This window comes from Ruditapes philippinarum, unplaced genomic scaffold (assembly GCF_026571515.1).
Source record: "Ruditapes philippinarum isolate M1 unplaced genomic scaffold, ASM2657151v2 ctg1970_1_1_1_1, whole genome shotgun sequence".
Classification (NCBI taxonomy): domain Eukaryota; kingdom Metazoa; phylum Mollusca; class Bivalvia; order Venerida; family Veneridae; genus Ruditapes; species Ruditapes philippinarum.
In genome coordinates this window covers 182,850-200,353 of record NW_026861545.1, presented here as the reverse complement: position 1 = coordinate 200,353, position 17,504 = coordinate 182,850, and the positions used below count along the sequence as shown (strand labels likewise).

The 17,504-nt window shown below is 33.2% G+C and overlaps 1 protein-coding gene across 1 annotated transcript in view; it reads right to left on the bottom strand.

The window, feature by feature from the left end:
* Positions 1–17,358, bottom strand: part of LOC132716054 (pre-mRNA 3' end processing protein WDR33-like) — a 36,963-nt gene extending 19,605 nt beyond the window's left edge. The window contains exons 1-8 of the mRNA XM_060699203.1: positions 17,215–17,358; positions 12,288–12,382; positions 11,624–11,866; positions 10,972–11,040; positions 10,119–10,223; positions 9,032–9,127; positions 7,664–7,815; positions 1,949–2,046 (exon numbers count right to left, since the gene is read on the bottom strand). Coding sequence (XP_060555186.1) covers positions 1,949–2,046; positions 7,664–7,815; positions 9,032–9,127; positions 10,119–10,223; positions 10,972–11,040; positions 11,624–11,866; positions 12,288–12,359 — 835 coding nt within the window. The 5' untranslated portion in view covers positions 12,360–12,382; positions 17,215–17,358. The remainder of the gene's footprint in view (positions 1–1,948; positions 2,047–7,663; positions 7,816–9,031; positions 9,128–10,118; positions 10,224–10,971; positions 11,041–11,623; positions 11,867–12,287; positions 12,383–17,214) is intronic.
* Between the last annotated feature and the right edge of the window lie 146 nt (positions 17,359–17,504).

The following is a 17,504-nucleotide window of genomic DNA, read 5'->3' as shown; positions in this document are numbered from 1 at the left end:
CTTACACACAACACGTTGTCATAATGTGGTAGACATTTGTGCCAAATAATTTTTAAACTATTCAATGCATGACAAAGTTACAGTCCAAACATGAATTTGTACACCTATAAACTCTAATTATGATAAAGTCACAAGAAAATGGGTGACTTTAACCTTTGAGGAAGGGATGTGATTCTTGGACGTGACACATTGTCTTGATGTCGTTAATGTTTGTGCCAAGTAATTTTCAAACTCTTCAATGCATGACAAAGTAAAAATCCGGACAAACCTATTAACTCTAATTGTGATAAAGTAAAACTTCAAAATGTTAGTGTGACCAGGGACATGATTTTTGGACGCGACACATCGTCATGATGTGGTTGACATTTATACCAAGTTTATTTAAAATCCTTTGATGCATGACAAAGTTAAAGTCCAGACACAAATGTTTGTACATACCTATTAACTCTGTGATAACGTGGAATTTCAAAATGATAGTGTGACCTTGACCTATGAGGTAGGGACATGGTTCTTGGATACCACACATCATCTTGATGTGGTCGACATTTCTGCCAAGCGATTTCAAAATCCCTCAATGTAAGACAAAGTTACAGTTCGGCAGAAATGAAATGGGGACGCACAGACAGACAGGTGCAATTTTATTATGCCGCCTTTTGGGGGCTTAAAAATGTTTTGTCCAAGTATCAAAATATCCATTTAATTACAAAGCTTCAGTCAATAATAGAAAAATTCAGGGGTTACAAGAACAAAACTTTTTTAGTTTCTTTTGTTAAGACAATATGATAAGTGAAATACCACTAAGGAAAGGAATCATCATGCTTAACAATTGATTTGCCAATTGACTTCAAAATCCCTTGATGCGTGACAGAGTTATAGACCAAATAAACAGCAGTGTGACCTTGACCTAGAAGGTCTTGTTCTTACGCATGACACACTCTCATCATGCTACACATTTGTGCTAAGCTATATTAAAATCCCTTACTGCAAGACAGACCTATGAGCCGGATAAGATTTTCTTACTGCTGACCTTTGATCTCTAAATATGACCTTGACCTGAAACTATGGGTATAGGTCTTGCCCATGACACACCGCCTCATCTTCTCAAAATTTGTGATAAATTGTTTCAAAATCCCTTGCTGCATTAAACAGTGACTTTGACCTCTAATTGTGACCTTAACCCTGGAGCTATGGGTCTCATCATGCCACATATTAGTGCACAATTGTTTTAAAATCCCTTGACGCATGACTGAGATACGGACTGGACAATGTTTACCAACACAGGCACATACCGACAGACAGAGGTGTAAAATTTATGCCCCTTTGCCATTATAATGGTTGGGGCATAAAACTGTTCGTCTCCAAATATGTGTGTAAATGCAGTATTAAGGATGGTCTGTCATTAATGTGATTGAGACAATACACTTCAGCTTGAGCTGAGCTAATTGCTATACACATGAACTCCAGACCTCAATATATCCCAAATATCAGTTACATATATATAATGCGTCAGTTATCATGTCTGTGTATACACACACAATTGGCATTTCCAATGCAAGTACACCTAAGTATTTCTCAGTACACCATTGTTATGTATCTGGTATCTGAAATACTGTCTCTTAGTATATATGTCAGAGCATCAAGTTCAGTTTCAACGTCAATTGAGCCGCGTCACAACAAAACCAACATAATAATGGGTTTGCGACCAGCATGGATCCAGACTAGCCTGCGCATCTGCACAGTCTGATCAGGATCCATGCTGTTTGCTATCAGTTAATCTACTTGTAATAGAGTTGGTAAGCGAACAGCATGGATCCTGATCAGACTGCGAGGATGCGCAGGCTGGTCTGGATCCATGCTGGTCGCAAACCCATTATGTTGGTTTTGTCGTGGCATTGCTCAATTAATAAACTTGGCAGTTTCTTAGCAATTTTAATCAGGAAAGGCATACCTCTTAATATTTTCTCCTCATAACATCGTAAAAAGTCCCAAACTCTCACAGTGCCATCGTCAGAACATGTGGCAAACTTGGAATCAGTTGGACAAAAACTGTGTGGGTGAAAAAGAGCAGAAACAAGACAATAAGCAGGTTTTCTTTATTTCTGAAAATAAATCTATGATTAACAAGCATCAATGTATATTAATGTAGATAATAAGAAAAAATCTGTTTCTCTCGACACCGCTGCATCACTGGTACCACTACTGCGCCTCACTTCATCTTGAGGATGACATCAACTTTATTATTAGCAGAAATATGGTATAATAAGAAATAAAAGAAGTAGAAATGTCATAAACACAAAATATATTTGGGCTATGTGCCTTTATTACTAGAAAATTGTATATATTTTCTACATCATAAACTTCCCATTTTTAATAAAGGAACAAAAACATTTTTAACAGATAAAATGCATTTACTTGATCAGACTTTATTGCAAGTCATGTGGCAAGATTTCTTGTGATATCAGAGAAACCAAACATATTTATAAAATAAAACAATCTTTATTTCATCTTGCCAAAGGGCTCAACACCTTTTTCTTCTTCAATGAACAAGGAATATCATGATAAATGGGCTAGGTGCCTTTACTTCTTTATCATAAATGGGCTAGGTGCCTTTATTTCCATATGATACATTCCTTTATTTCAATATGACAAGAGCGATCAGTAATCACATGTGTCGCCGCCTCATGATGGCCAATTTCATGTTGGGACAAATTTTGTGACAGACGGACAGACAGACGGACAGTGCACAACTAGACTTGGTACTGATCATTTCTGTAAAGTTTGGATAAAATTGCACCAGTAGTTTATGATGAGTAGTCCGGACAAGCTTTTGCGTATCTGGCAACACACAGAAAAAAAACACCTTTTTATCAAAGGGCCATAACTCGGCCAAAAATCATTCAACCGGAAAACCTGTGCAATATGCGCAAGGACTTGAGCTACAGATCAATCCTGTAAAGTTTCATTGAAATTACATGAGTGGTATAAGAGAAGTAGTCAGGACAAACTTTAAAAAAAAAATTATTAAAGGGCCATAACTCAAACAAAAATCATTGAACCGGAAAATGCTGACAATATGCACAACTTGACTTGGTATTGATCATTCCTGTAAAGTTTGGATGAAATTGCACCAGTAGTTTATGAGGAGTAGTCCGGACAAGCTTTTGTGTATCTGGCAACACACAGAAAAAAAACCTTTTTATCAAAGGGCCATAACTCGGCCAAAAATCATTCAACCGGAAAACCCGTGCAATATGCGCAAGGACTTGAGCTATAGATCAATCCTGTAAAGTTTCATTGAAATTGCATTAGTGGTATAAGAGAAGTAGTCCGGACAAACTTTAAAATTATTAAAGGGCCATAACTCTGACAAAAATCATTGAACCGGAAAATGCTGACAATATGCACAACTAGACTTGGTACTGATCATTCCTGTAAAGTTTGGATGAAATTGCACCAGTAGTTTATGAGGGGTAGTCCGGACAAGTTTTGTGACGGACGGATGGACAGACAGACGGACAGACAGACGACGGAGAAAGTGCCTTTATTTCTATAAGATAATAAGCTAAGTGCCTTTATTTCTATGAGATAGATTCTTTTATTTCAATATGATAAATGGGCTAAGTGCCTTTATTTCTTTATCATAAATGGGCTAAGTTACTAAATTTCCATATGATAGATTCCTTTATTTCCATATGACAAATGGGCCAAGTGCCTTTATTTCTATAAGATAGATTCTTTTATTTCAATATGATAAATGGGCTAAGTGCCTTTATTTCTTTATCATAAATGGGCTAAGTGCCTTTATTTCTTTATTTTTATTTCAATATGATAAAAGGGCTAAGTGCCTTTATTTCTAATCATAAATGGGCTAAGTGCCTTTATTTCTATAAGATAAATTCTTTTATTTCAATATGATAAATGGGCTAAGTGCCTTTATTTCCATATGATAGAATACTTTTATTTCAATATGATAAATGGGCTAAGTGCCCTTTTTTCTATAAGATAATTGGGCTAAGTGCCTTTATTTCTTTATCATAAATGGGCTAAGTGCCTTTATTTCCATATGATAGACCTTCATTTCAATATGATAAATGGGCTAAGTGCCTTTATTTCTATATGAAAAATGAGTATAGAGCCTTTATTTCTTTATGATCAGTGGGCTAAAAGACTTTATTTCTTTATGATAAATGGGCCAAGTGCTTTATTACTATATGACAAATGGGCTAAGTGCCTTTATTTCTGTAAGATAAATGGGCTAAGTGACTTAATTTCTTTATGACAAATGGGCTAAGTGCCTTTGTTTCTTTATGGTAAATGGACTAAATGCCTTTATTTTATAGTAAATAGACCAAATTCCTCCATTTCATTTTAAATGGGTAAGTGTCTGTATTCATCATCCTTTGGCTAAATTCCTCCATTTTATTGTAAATGGGCTAAGTTCTTTTATTAATTATGGTTAATATGGTTAATCATGGTTATATATGGTTATATAATATGGTTAATTATTCATAATTATTTGGCTCCTCCATTTTTTGCCAATGGGCTAAGTGCCTTTATTTCTTTATGGTCAAGTGGCTAAATGCCTTTATTTCTTTGTGGTAAATTGGCTAAATGCCTTTATTCATAATAAATGGAGGAAGTTTCTCCATTTCATTGTAAATAGGCTAAATGCCTTTATTTCTTTATGGTTAATGGACACAATACCCTTTTTTACAGTATATTCACAAACAGAGTTGTTTTTTTTTTTTTCATACCTTAATTTCTTTATGGTTAATAGGCTAAATGCCTTTATTTATTTACAGCTACTAGGGCTATATACCTTTTTTGGATCAAATAAATTGAATGTTGTTACTTCTTTATGAAAATGAGAATTCATTTTTATGGTGAAGGGCTAAGTGCTTTTATTTCTTTAAAGCAAATGGATTAACTTTTTAAGGTAAATGGGATAAGTACCATTGTTCTTTATGGTAAAAGGGCAAAATGCCTTTATCTCTTTATTGGAAAATTGGCTATGTGCATTTTCTTTAAGAAATGTGCCTTACTTTCTTCAAGGAAAATGGGCTAAATGTCTGTATTTCTTTATGGTAAATGGGCTAAATGCCTGTGTTTCTTTATGGTAAATGGGCTAAGTGTCAACTCTGAAAGAAAATGGGCTAAATGCCTTTATTTCTTTATAATAAATGTAAATAGGCTAAATGCCTTTATTTCTTTATCATAAATGTAAATGGGCTAAAAGCCCTATCTCTTTATGGTAAATGCCTTTATTTAAGGTAGTGGTCGAATCCCATTTATTGTTTACTGACTATTTGTCTTCAGTTCTTTCCCTAAATGGGGACTATGGCAGCATTTGTGTTGAATCCAAATCTTTTGATTTCAAAGGGCCCAATAAACAAGTTTTAAGGTATATTATGCTCAAATTTGATACTTGAAAATAATAATAACTAAACAACCTTTTACACATAGAGATATGTTATGTTTTAAAATTGACACACTTTAGGTAAACACAGCATAAATATGTAGTGTCATTAAAACATCTGGTACTTTTTTTAAGAAAGGACCAATAAAACATAGTCAGTAACATTCTCTTATTTACATTAGTAATACTTAAAATAAGAATTTCAGCAATAGAAATTCTTTACCCCAAGATGAGCATAGCACATCTTTTAACTAAAAAAATTGTTCCCATGTTTGATGAAATAAATCATCATAAAGGGACTATAGTCTGATCCCAATGGAAGTACTCTCATTTTTCTCTCTCTCTCTCTCTTGATCTTTTAAAAGTTCAACATTTCTTTTTCATGCTATATTCTCTGAAATAATAGTTTTGAAAATGAGATATCAATTGACTTTTTCTTGTTTGTTTTTTTTATAATGATAAATGAGCTGTGTCACGGCAAAACCAACATAACGGGTTAGCGACCAGCACTGATCCAGACCAGCCTGTGCATCTGCACAGTGTGATCAGGATCCATGCTGTTCGCTATCAGTTTCTCTACTTGTAATAGAGTTTGTAAGCGAACAGCATGGATCCTGATCAGACTGCGCGGATGCACAGGCTGGTCTGGATCCATGCTGGTCGCAAACCCATTATGTTGGTTTTGTCATGACACCGCTCAAATCATCTTATCCTCAGTAAGTTTTTCTTCTCTGATTCATTATCTCTTTTTGTGTCATATATCACTCACACACTGTAAAGGTAATTAAGTGATCTTCAGTTAAACTAAAGAACTTTTAGAAGAATGACTTCAAGGGACTCAAAATGCATTTGTTCAAGTGAAGTGGACACCTGCATAGAACCATCAACCTGTCATTAAGTATCTCGTCAAGTTTGTCAAATGAGAGAATACAAAATCTGTGACAAAATTCAAACCTTTAGTTGGCGTGTGAAAACTTGCCAAATCATTTCGTGCAATTATTTCAAATTTCACTTTGAACACCTATCATTCGTCATAAATTCTTTTTATCTTTGAAGACTATACATGTATAGCACAAAAAGTCTTTTCCTATTTAATTTTCTAAATGATAATTATCCTATTTGTCTATATGGAAACTATGTTTTATAAGTAACATAATGGACAAACAAGTAAATGACCTTAGAATACTAAGGCAGCGATCATTCACCACAAATTTCTTCCATACTTATACAATTACATGTATTTTTTGACAGAATTTATTGCTGAATTTCTATTTTGGCCACTAATTCAATGATAAGTCCAAAACTGAATAAATAAATTGCTACAAGAATTCTTAGATTTCCAATATACATATAAATATATGAAACTCTATTTCTTTTCTGTGGAGCCATTATTTCAATATACTATTGAATATAAACAAATTCGTATGATTGCATGCTACGATGGAAATTACTGCATTCTGGGTGTCTAACTATTTGAATTTCTTTTGGAAATGTCCGTTAATATTTGATAAAAAATAACAAAGCAATAGGAATTGCTTTAGCACCTTTATTTGAAAAATCTTTCCCTTAAAATCAAAATTTTATATAAAGAATCATTTTTAATAATTATTTTATTATTATCATCAAAATTTATACTCATATTAACAAATTACTGAGAAAATGTTTAAAATACAAGTTATATATCTGCCTTTATGGCAAATATTTATTACGTCAGCCTTTATGGCTTATTGAAATTGTAAGCCTTTATGGCATGAAAATTGCAGTAAAGATACAGTTAAGATACAGTGTAATAGCCTTTATGGCAAAAGAATTACACCCATAGCTTAGCCTTTATGGCACAAAAATACACCCACAATTTAGCCTTTATGGCACAGTATCAAAACTATAACTAGATAATAAGGCACTTCTAGAAACATAGGCCAACAAGAGGTAGTACAGCATAGCTTGAAGTTATTATCATTTAGTGACAGAGCATAGAATTTATCAAATAGAAGAAAATTTCCATGCAACTGGTGTTAAGCTTTTCATGTGATATCCACATTATGAAATGTCTGTGTCAAATAGAAGAAATTTTCCAAAACTATCTCAGTAGTTAGCCTATTTATCATAACCAGTATGGCCGCCAGAAATAACATTACTATGCTGTAATTACCTGGTGCTGACGTATGTTTCACACATTTCACTGGTAAAGTTACATAAACCTTACTGCAATGCTGATATTGCCCACTAGGGGGCGCTATATCCCACCTGATGGACCGTATAGGTTCTTTATGTCCCTGGTACATTTTCACATTATTCATGTTGGACTGCCAGTACTTGATGAAGCCTGCATGATCTGCCGTCAACATCCACTGGTCATTGTGACTCCACACCATTGCCCGCACCGATGTTTCATGAGCCTGGTAGACAATTAGAATAATGAAAATATTGTACAAACTAGAATAATTCACACTAAACAACATATTATCATTGTCTGCAAAAAAAAACAAAATCTGAAAGAGAAGCAAAAAGATGCTAGCTGAGCACCACAGATTATTTTTCATACCAAAATGCTCCAGATCTGGAAAGAAATAATGACTATTATTAAACAGAACAGAGCATTCTAATCATTCTATTAAAGTAAGATTTAAGTAAATAGATCAATTCTCATAATGGAACTTAAAGGGACTTAAAATAAACAGTTTTCAGAAGAAAGAAATATTACATGAAGCAAGCAGTATTTAAACAAAGATAAAAATTTCAGTTTAAACATCCTTATAACTACCAGAATTGTGTAGATCTTCCAACAAGACAGATTTTACAGAAATATGAATAATTGAAACAGAACCATATACCACTGAAATAATGTTTGTTTATATAGTCAGACATAATTTCAATTCTTTTATCCAAAAGTTAAATATTGTATTAATCCACTACCTGAATGCCTGTGGTTTTAGTTACTAGTTTAAAGATTTGCCAGCTTAAAGACACATGCAATCTGACTTAAATTAATGTCACTTCTTTGAGAAGTCAACTTTTTCCATTTTCATACAGTTATTATTTTCATAGGGTTACAGTCAATACATTCATTAATAAGGCAGTCAAATTAAACACACAAAATGGTGCAATTTATCAAAGTTACTTAACTTGCTGACTTTGCATCGGACATCATGTTCACTTGTTTGCAATAACATGTACATGGGTAAAAGTTGGAAATCTTGAAAATCCTAAAAATCCTGAATTAAGCAGTTTTTCTATAGTTTTACATAGGAAATAGAAGGCTTTCAGGGAGACTGAAAATCATTAACTTCAAACTTTCACCCATGCATGTACAATTAGATATTCATCTGACTGGAGTATAAAACTGACACATGAACTCCATGCACAAATGAATAAACCAAAACCTAGTCCCGGTTTTTTCCTCTCTTAAATGTTGAATAGATCATCATGCACTATCTATAGTACACAGAAAATTCTGTGCACTCCTTTGAAATTATATTCATAGTTTGATATAAGTCTTACTTTGAGTAAAAAAACTAACCAGTAACTACTTATTTCATGAATATGATCACAGCTGAATTTTTCAAATTAAATTCAAACATGCTGTCAATAAAATAAAAATATAAGAGAACCCACCTGTAAAATAGTTTCAAAGCTGAATGTGAGACCATTCCACAATGTAAATTCGCCACTTGATGCGCCAGTCACCAATCTTCTACCTTCTGGAGTCCACTGAATATTGTAAACAAAAACCATTACATCCTTAAGACATATATATCACTTGACCAAACATCTAAACACAAGGGTAAACCATTTCAGTTATAGCATAATGGAAGAGAGTAAACCTGAATGGTACTCAGTATAGTGAATATTAAAGCACATACAAAGCTACTTCTCTCTGTTGAAAACTAAGATGGGCTCAAAATTTTTCAGAAATATTGTAGCCGTAATTGTAGCAATTTATAGCATAAATGTACAACAGGAGCTAAATTGCATGATTGACTATTTCCTGTGCTTGATGCTTAACTAAGAACAACCTTCTTAATGCAAAAATTACCCATGTAATGAAATTGGAGTAAAAAAGAGAAAATTAATGTTAGAGTTATTGTTTTAAGTCAACTGCACGACTGAACTTTCAAGCGAAAGTAAAATATTCAGTGAAAGAAATTTCAGGCAAAACCTTAACAAAGTGTATTCTCATACTCCAGGGTTAGTAGGATAACCAACCACTTGCCCCTCACCGCTGTGGGTTCGAATCCAAACAGGGACTTTTGATTCTTTCATGTGAGGAAGCTATCCGGCTTGCTTATGGAACATCAATGGTTCTACTCGGGTGTCCCTTCTTGTCTGAAATATTGCACGGAGGGGCACCCGAGGTCTTTCTCCACCAGTAAAGCTGGAACGTTGCCCTATGACCTATACTTTGTGGGTGTGACATAAAACCCAATCAAACAAACAAATAGGATAACCCCACTTTTCATCCAATTATCAAGCTTAAAATTCCAATTTAGGTCATGTAGATGTTATCTCAAATCAATTAAATACACAGTATCATTTTTTTTAATACAGAAAATAACACCTCCATAGAATACCAAGGAAATGTGAGTTACCTTAATTATTAATAGATCCTAAGCACCAAATTCAAGGATATCTGCCCATTTTTTTATCTGGGAAGATTACATCTTACAGGTTAAAGTTAAAATGAATAGAAAATGGTATTTACAGATATACAGAATATAGGACATCTGAACTTGTTTGTTGATTGCCGCATAAACTTTGAAGTGAGACAGTTCATCGGCTTCTGTTGCATGTCACATGGTGGCGTCACCTGAAATTTAGTTAAAAGTATTTCATTTATCACAGCTGAATATATAATGTATAATAATATACCACTTCATTTTTTTCGGGCAATACATTGCAGTGTTTCCAAAATTATTTCATGAAATACATGTTTCAAGACTTTTTTCCCCAGGAATCTGCACTTGTTCCTTAATTCATGAAACAACTAGTATAGACCATTAACTCAAAAAAAGAAATAATCTTATTTATTTGATATAAACCAGTACTTTCCATTTCCACTTCTATCAACAGTAAATTTCTCCTTAAGATGGCCTGATACCATCATGCATAAGGAACTTAATTTTTACAGAATTTATTTCAGTTTGGTTGTGTAGGAAGCTTAAAGCTTGTAGACACACTCTTAAATTTGTTCCTGAAACCAACCAGTATTGAGTAATGAAATTTTTCTGCTTGGGGAACAACAATTTGCCCTTACAAATTTTGTCTAGTGTTAAAGTGTAAACCACTTGGCCATGCAGTAACATTTCTAAGGCTGTGATGGAAATATGTAGGAATTAATTAACAGACGAACATATATTGCTATATAAGGTTTACCTATAACGGTATAACCTCATGGAAGTTCTTACGTGAATTTGTCTAGCTTCCATATTTGGAATAGTCAAAATTTATGTGCAAGAGGGCCCTAGTCCTATGTGGGCAACAAAGCCAAAAGGCCTATCAGTTTCAGTTCCCTCACAGTTTAAATTAACTACAAAATGGTATGGCAAAAAACCAACCTCTAACTGATATAATGCATCAGGCTGTATAGCTCTAGCATCCCTCCCATCTCGCTGCCACACACGATTCTAATAAACAAACAAATATTAATAATTAGTTGACATTTTCAACATATTCAAATTTAGAAAACAGTCATCATTTTCTTGTAGAAAATTATTCTGATTGTAATAACAGATTAAACTTGTTTAAAAACTTCTAAACATTAATTAAATGTTTGACAAGCTTCTTCGAAAACAGTCAAACTATTTAAAAACAGCTGTTTTTTTTTTTTTTTCAAAAGTAAACTCATGTAACTTAAAATGAGGTTGTATTACACTTTACAAACAACTATATGTGTTTCTTTAGAATAAGTCTTATGTTTATGTTTTGGTTAAGACATTAAGGACTAGACTATTAAAACATTCACTTCAATCAATTAGATTATAATCAGAAATGTTTCCATAAGACTCAGATGGTTCCACATTCCACTGTTTACTTTAAGGATGGACAGTTTGACAAATGAACAAGAGCAAATCTTTATGCAATCCATGATGATCAAGCATATATAAATATATAGATTAAACTGAATTCATTACTTGCAATACACAAATATGTACAATTGCCTCTTTAATATACCTAAATACATCACATCAATTTCAAAGAAGTAAGTACCTCTAAATATTTGACAACAGATGTATTGTAATCAACTGTTTTTCGGACCATTGTTTTGCGTATCCGTTTCCCATCAAACATTCCATCAACAGTTGTGCCAGACAACTGTGTTGCGTTCGGCATAACAGGTGGACCAGCCACTGGCCGCTGCTTTGGATCACTTGTACTTGCATTTCCATCAAGTGGAGGACGTGGAGGGTAATTTAAAGGAACAAATACTCTTGGCTTCTGATATGTTGGAACCTGCAGCATGTAAAACATCAAATATTTTATTTTTATCACATTTGTTAAACTCTGTTAATATAACTTTAATGTGAAATACTTCATAATAAATGCATAAAATGTATAAATAATTTTCAATCAAAGTTCTGTACAATCTACGAAATGCTCATGAAAGGAATAAAGACCAAAGGTACGCTAATCTAAATATTAACTATATCTTATGAATTACATTTACTTTGGAGAGGCTCAAGCTAAGCAAGAGAAAAGTAAAAAGACTTTTGCTTAGTTCAAGCCCCTTCATTAGTTAGAATCAGATTCCTGAATGTTTTGTAAGAAAGTTATAATTTTTGATGTATGTTTACATTTTGGAGGTATAACTAGTGTTAAAGCATTATTTGCACATTTTTTTTCTTTCTTTGCTATATTCAGTTAAAAACAATACCTGAAGCTTTGGCATGTGGAAGAAGCCTTGATCAGGGGACTGATTTGGAACAACAACTCCCCCACCTTCCATCTTGCTAACTATGACTCAAATAACTGAAAATATATAATTTATTTAAATAGCTCTTTGTCAATATTTCATTCAGTTAAATACTACCAATACAGAATGAGCCTACTATATACTCCTGGCTTAGACCTCAGCACCTAATCCAGGATAAAGTTAGACCCCTTAGTCTTATCCATGAGAAATCCCAAGGTCTAAACCAGGACTTTATATAATTAATAAATTATAACATAGAGGTTTACATTTAAATATAGTAGGCTCAGACTGTAAAATATGTAGTATGCTCGCCAATGTTGTCTCTTTCCTGTGGCAAGGGTAAACTAACTCAAACTGTCAAACACACATATTAGTAGCTAAAGATCTTAAGCATACTACGAGTATGACATGATGTGAACGCTGAAGACAGACCCTTTAGGGGAAGTCCACCAATAATTGTGCCAGGTGAGGAATCTGACATTCTTGTATTCATTCATCTAGCATGCCATGAAGTAAAGTGAAGCATACCTTGATAAAACTACCCATGTATAATCTGTTGATAAGCCAAAGATTGACACATAAAATCTTATTACCAACATAACAGGCCTTTTTCCCTGCCTACCCCATGGGTCCGAATATGGGCCCCCTTCCCCATCAAAATTTTGTTTTTTTCCCAATCCAAAAAAAATATTAACCTTTTTTCACAAATTGGAAAATTTCACAACCCAAATTTCCCATGTGGCATTTTCCGACAGCTAAAAAATACAGCAAAATGTTTGACCACGTGATTACGAGATTGACCTTTAGGCCGCTATTCCATTACTACGTGATCAGTGACCCGCATCAGTGATCCGTGTCCGGGCATGTCCGTGGGTATTATTCCATAGGTATGTTATTTCTCTATATATATACTGGTCGGAGAGATAACTCCGACGCATAGATAACCCCGACACTTGATAAATATAATTTTTATAATTTTATTTTTCAACAAAAAAGCATATATGGTCACCTAGTAGTATAGGAGCAGGACAGAATATGATGATTTTTTGTAAGTTGGTAAACTTTTTAATATTTTTCAATTAACCGAAACTTTTTGTTGGCAAAAACTGTTTCAAAACGTTCTTTATACTAAATTACAATGAGGTAGTAAGAAATGTATTGACCACAGGCCACTGACTTGGAATATATTTTTGAAAACTTGTTTTTACATCAACAAAAAATAGATAAAGCATATAAGATGTAAAAATGAATTAATGATGCTGATTTTCCTGTCATTTTTTACTTAAAAATTTAAGTGTCGACTTTATCTACTGTTGAGGGTTAAAAAGACCATGTTTTGTATACCCCATTCAGGACCTTAAAGAAGTACCAATTCTCATTTTCATACATAATTTTTGTAGTGTCATGTAAAGTCTTTGAACTGAACTTTATTTAGGTGGTTCAATATTTAAAATATACAGGAAGATAATTAAGATATTACAAAAAATATGTGATTTAGCAGGGGTTGACACTAACTTTTAAGCCAGGAATCCCAACGGGACATCTGTTTTTGAATTCAAAAATCCCTTCCCTAAGTTGGAAGTCCCTGATTTTTTTTATATAATTATTAGAATTAAGCAATAACCTTTGTCTATCAGTATTGATATGCAACTTATTTTTATTGTTCTTTCGTTCTTCTTTTTGGGATGTTGATCATTGCCCATCTGTATTAACATTAAGTAATTAAGGAACGAAATCCTCTTATGTTTCCTTCCAGCATTATTAGGTTTATAGGTCTTGTAAAATATGTCAAATATTACTGACTTCAATACATATAATTTATTTTGTCCCTTTATCTGTAGTTATGCAGTAAGTAATTTTCATTTGATATTATAATATTGCTGTATTAGGTCTACTTGAATCAGTGTAAACTAGTCAAGAGAAGAAAGTAAGTTACTGCAAAAAAGCTTTTTTGCTCATAATAAAATTCCTAACTTATATAATTCCTTTACATAATGATATCAATATCATGATAACAAAGACAGGAACAAGTTATTATTATTGCATTTAAATATAATCACAAAATCTGTATATTAAAAAATCAAAGCACAGAAGGCGCTGAATTTGTTTGGGTCTCAGAATGTAAGAAAGGTGCAGGTTGTGAGATTATATGTTTAGTGCCACCAATGCTTTCCAGCGTTTTAATTGTAGTAAATTGGCTATTAAACTAATTGCAACACTGATATTCAATCCAATGTTTATTTGACTTTAACAATTTAAAAAAATGAGTAACCTTTAATGGGATTTGAACTCCAGACCTCTCGCTTCCTAAGCGAGCCCGAAAACCCTTCAGCCACCGTGAATTTATATGTGAACGGCCTGAAGAAAACCATATTATTCTAAATTAGGGCTTGTAACGACTTTAACTGTTGTTTAACACAGATGTAAATAATCCTGGAGCTTACTATAAGCATGTATATTTATAAAGAATCAAACAGCTGCAAGTTCTGTGGTATTTTCTGATCTTTGCAATCTAAATCGTACTGTAATACTATATCTGTAAGCATTTTCCTGTATAAGTTTTTTTTTATGTATTATAATTCCTTTTGTAAGGCACCAGAGTTTGATACATACGGAATTCTGCATAACTAGAGTTGCATCAAAAAATCATTTATGTTCTTTTTTTTACGACAGCCACACTTTATCTTTGTATATCATGGCTACTTCCTTAACAAAACACTTAAAAAAAAGAATTTAACAAAAAAAAAGTTTCCTCGACTGGGAATCGAACTCAAGACCTCTCACTCACGAGGCGAGCGCGTTACCACTGTAGCACGGAGAAGTTATACACAGTTTGTCTGAATAATATCAAGTAATTCTAAATTTAGAACTTCCATTGCAGTTCGGGTTTGTAATCCTTATTAATTTCGTGGTATTTTGTTCAGGGTAAGCCTGTTGTTTATAATTGAAGTAAATATTTTAGCGAAAATCCTCTAGCCCAAACGGTCCGGCATGTAGAATTTATATATTCCACTACTCAGTTTGTGTAGTATTCGGTAATCAACATGGCTAAAAATAGTATTTTCATTGATAAAATCATATTCATCCGCGTAATTTGTAATTGTGCATTTATTGACAATTCTATAAGCCAACGCTATTGTTTAACTTTAAATGCGTTGTAATTTGTTGGATACTTGTAACAAAATAAAATATTTTTTTCTTTTAAATCGCTAGTTTTAAGCTGTTTTGAGAACTACTTGTTGTTAGGTTTGTAGTAAACTTCTGTGTCAGAGATTGAATGTCCGCTTTGTATTTAGTTATTTTCGATCAGAAAATACAATAAAACAATATTAGAAATCTTTGACCATTCGGGAATTACTTTGCTTGAAAATTGATGCGCCTGTCTTTGACCATCTTTACGCAGTGATCTCCCCTGAATTTTTCGGCTTTAGTGTACATACAAAAGGGAAGTAACCGCTCCAAAAAAGTGGACTACTTTCGGCATTTGCAATTAACAACATTAGACTCTGAAATTTCGCTACCATTATTTGTTTGGTCTGACGACCCAAACAAATAAAAAATCAAAAAAATCACACATCCGAATTTGTTTATCCAAAATCTATTACACTATTGATTATGGAATTGCCGACTTTTTTCACGGTGTAAGTGTTCTAACACCATAGTAAACATCAAATATAAAACAAAACTATATAAAACAAATCATTTTTACTATGGTGTTTAATAATACAGCAAAATATTGGCAAATACTGACATTGGAATGTTTGGTATGTGGAGAATTTTCGTGTTTTGTAAACAATGGTTCATTTCCAGTTTACTTTTTGCAAGTTTATCATGTTTAATAAATACTTTTTTGCAAGGTGACCATCTTAAATGAATACTTTAAAGTTGATTAAAGATCAGTTTCAATTGTTTAGTATATTTTTTATTAAAGAACTTTAAAAGTCCCAACGGGACATCTGACTTGGAACTTTAGAAATCCCTTGCCAATTTTTGGAGTCCTCGGGACCGCGGGACTGCGTTAGTGTCGAACGCTGTTTAGTGTCGGAGTTATCTCTCCAACCAGTATACTTTTGAATAGCGAACAGAGGATACTTATTTGTAGAATATGATAAAATTTCATTCTAATACCAAAAACAGTTGTAACATCAAAGAATTAGGTAACAAACATTGATTTGAATATCAGTCAGGTTTTCAAATAACATCTCCTTAGCAACTGGAGACCAGATGTTGTTGTTTTAATCTGTCACTGCTGCATCATAAACTTATACAGTTATAGGTTCTCCCACACTATTATGGTGAGCTCTTTAGTATTTTCTTTCGAAATCGATAAAGTATTTAATTTCGTTCGAGGCATTTTGTAGGGATGAGACATGTCAGTGACTGTCCGCGTCCATAAAAAATCGCTCATCCTGCAAAACGGCGCGGATGCTGTCGCGGAAGCGGATGGTAAACGGACAAAAGGAAAAGATTCAACGTATTCTTTGATTAGCGAATCGGTAGCGGACGCGGATGTCGGACCACTGATCACGTATAAATGGAATAGCAGCCTTACGGGTTAATTTGCGCGGATGGTTAGGAAAACAGAACCCATACATGTGTTGAAAAATAATTTAAAAATAGAAAAAAGGTGAATATCTTTATTCTCTTGAGAAACGCAAGTCGTCGTGAAATGCTCAAGCACTTATTCTCTTCAAGTATTCCTTAGTTACTGCATGTCTGTTTTATGCCATAATTTGTTACAAATAGATCCTTAAATTTAATTATCTGGAATTTTACCGTACCCCACCCATCGCACGTTTCAATGGGTAATGCTTTTCACATGCAACAAATAATTTACATTATCATGTTGCAAATAATGACTTGTTATATATATCAAAGCAATATGTACCAATTACTGAAGGTTGATAGGTAATCATGAACTGTTTAATTTGTTTTTAAATTCGATGAAGCGCATTTTCGCTCGTTCCATATTTTACAAAATGGCTGTTATGAGAAGTAATTTCAGACGAAAAATCAGAAATGATTGCTTTACAATAGGTTCTAACTTTTTACCTTTGTGAAGTCATAAAACAGTGCACTTGATGAGGAAAAATAAAATCTTTCGATTAAATAAATTTTAGAATGTACATGAAAATAAATTTACTAATATAAAGATTTTTCCAGAAATAATTTCGTTTA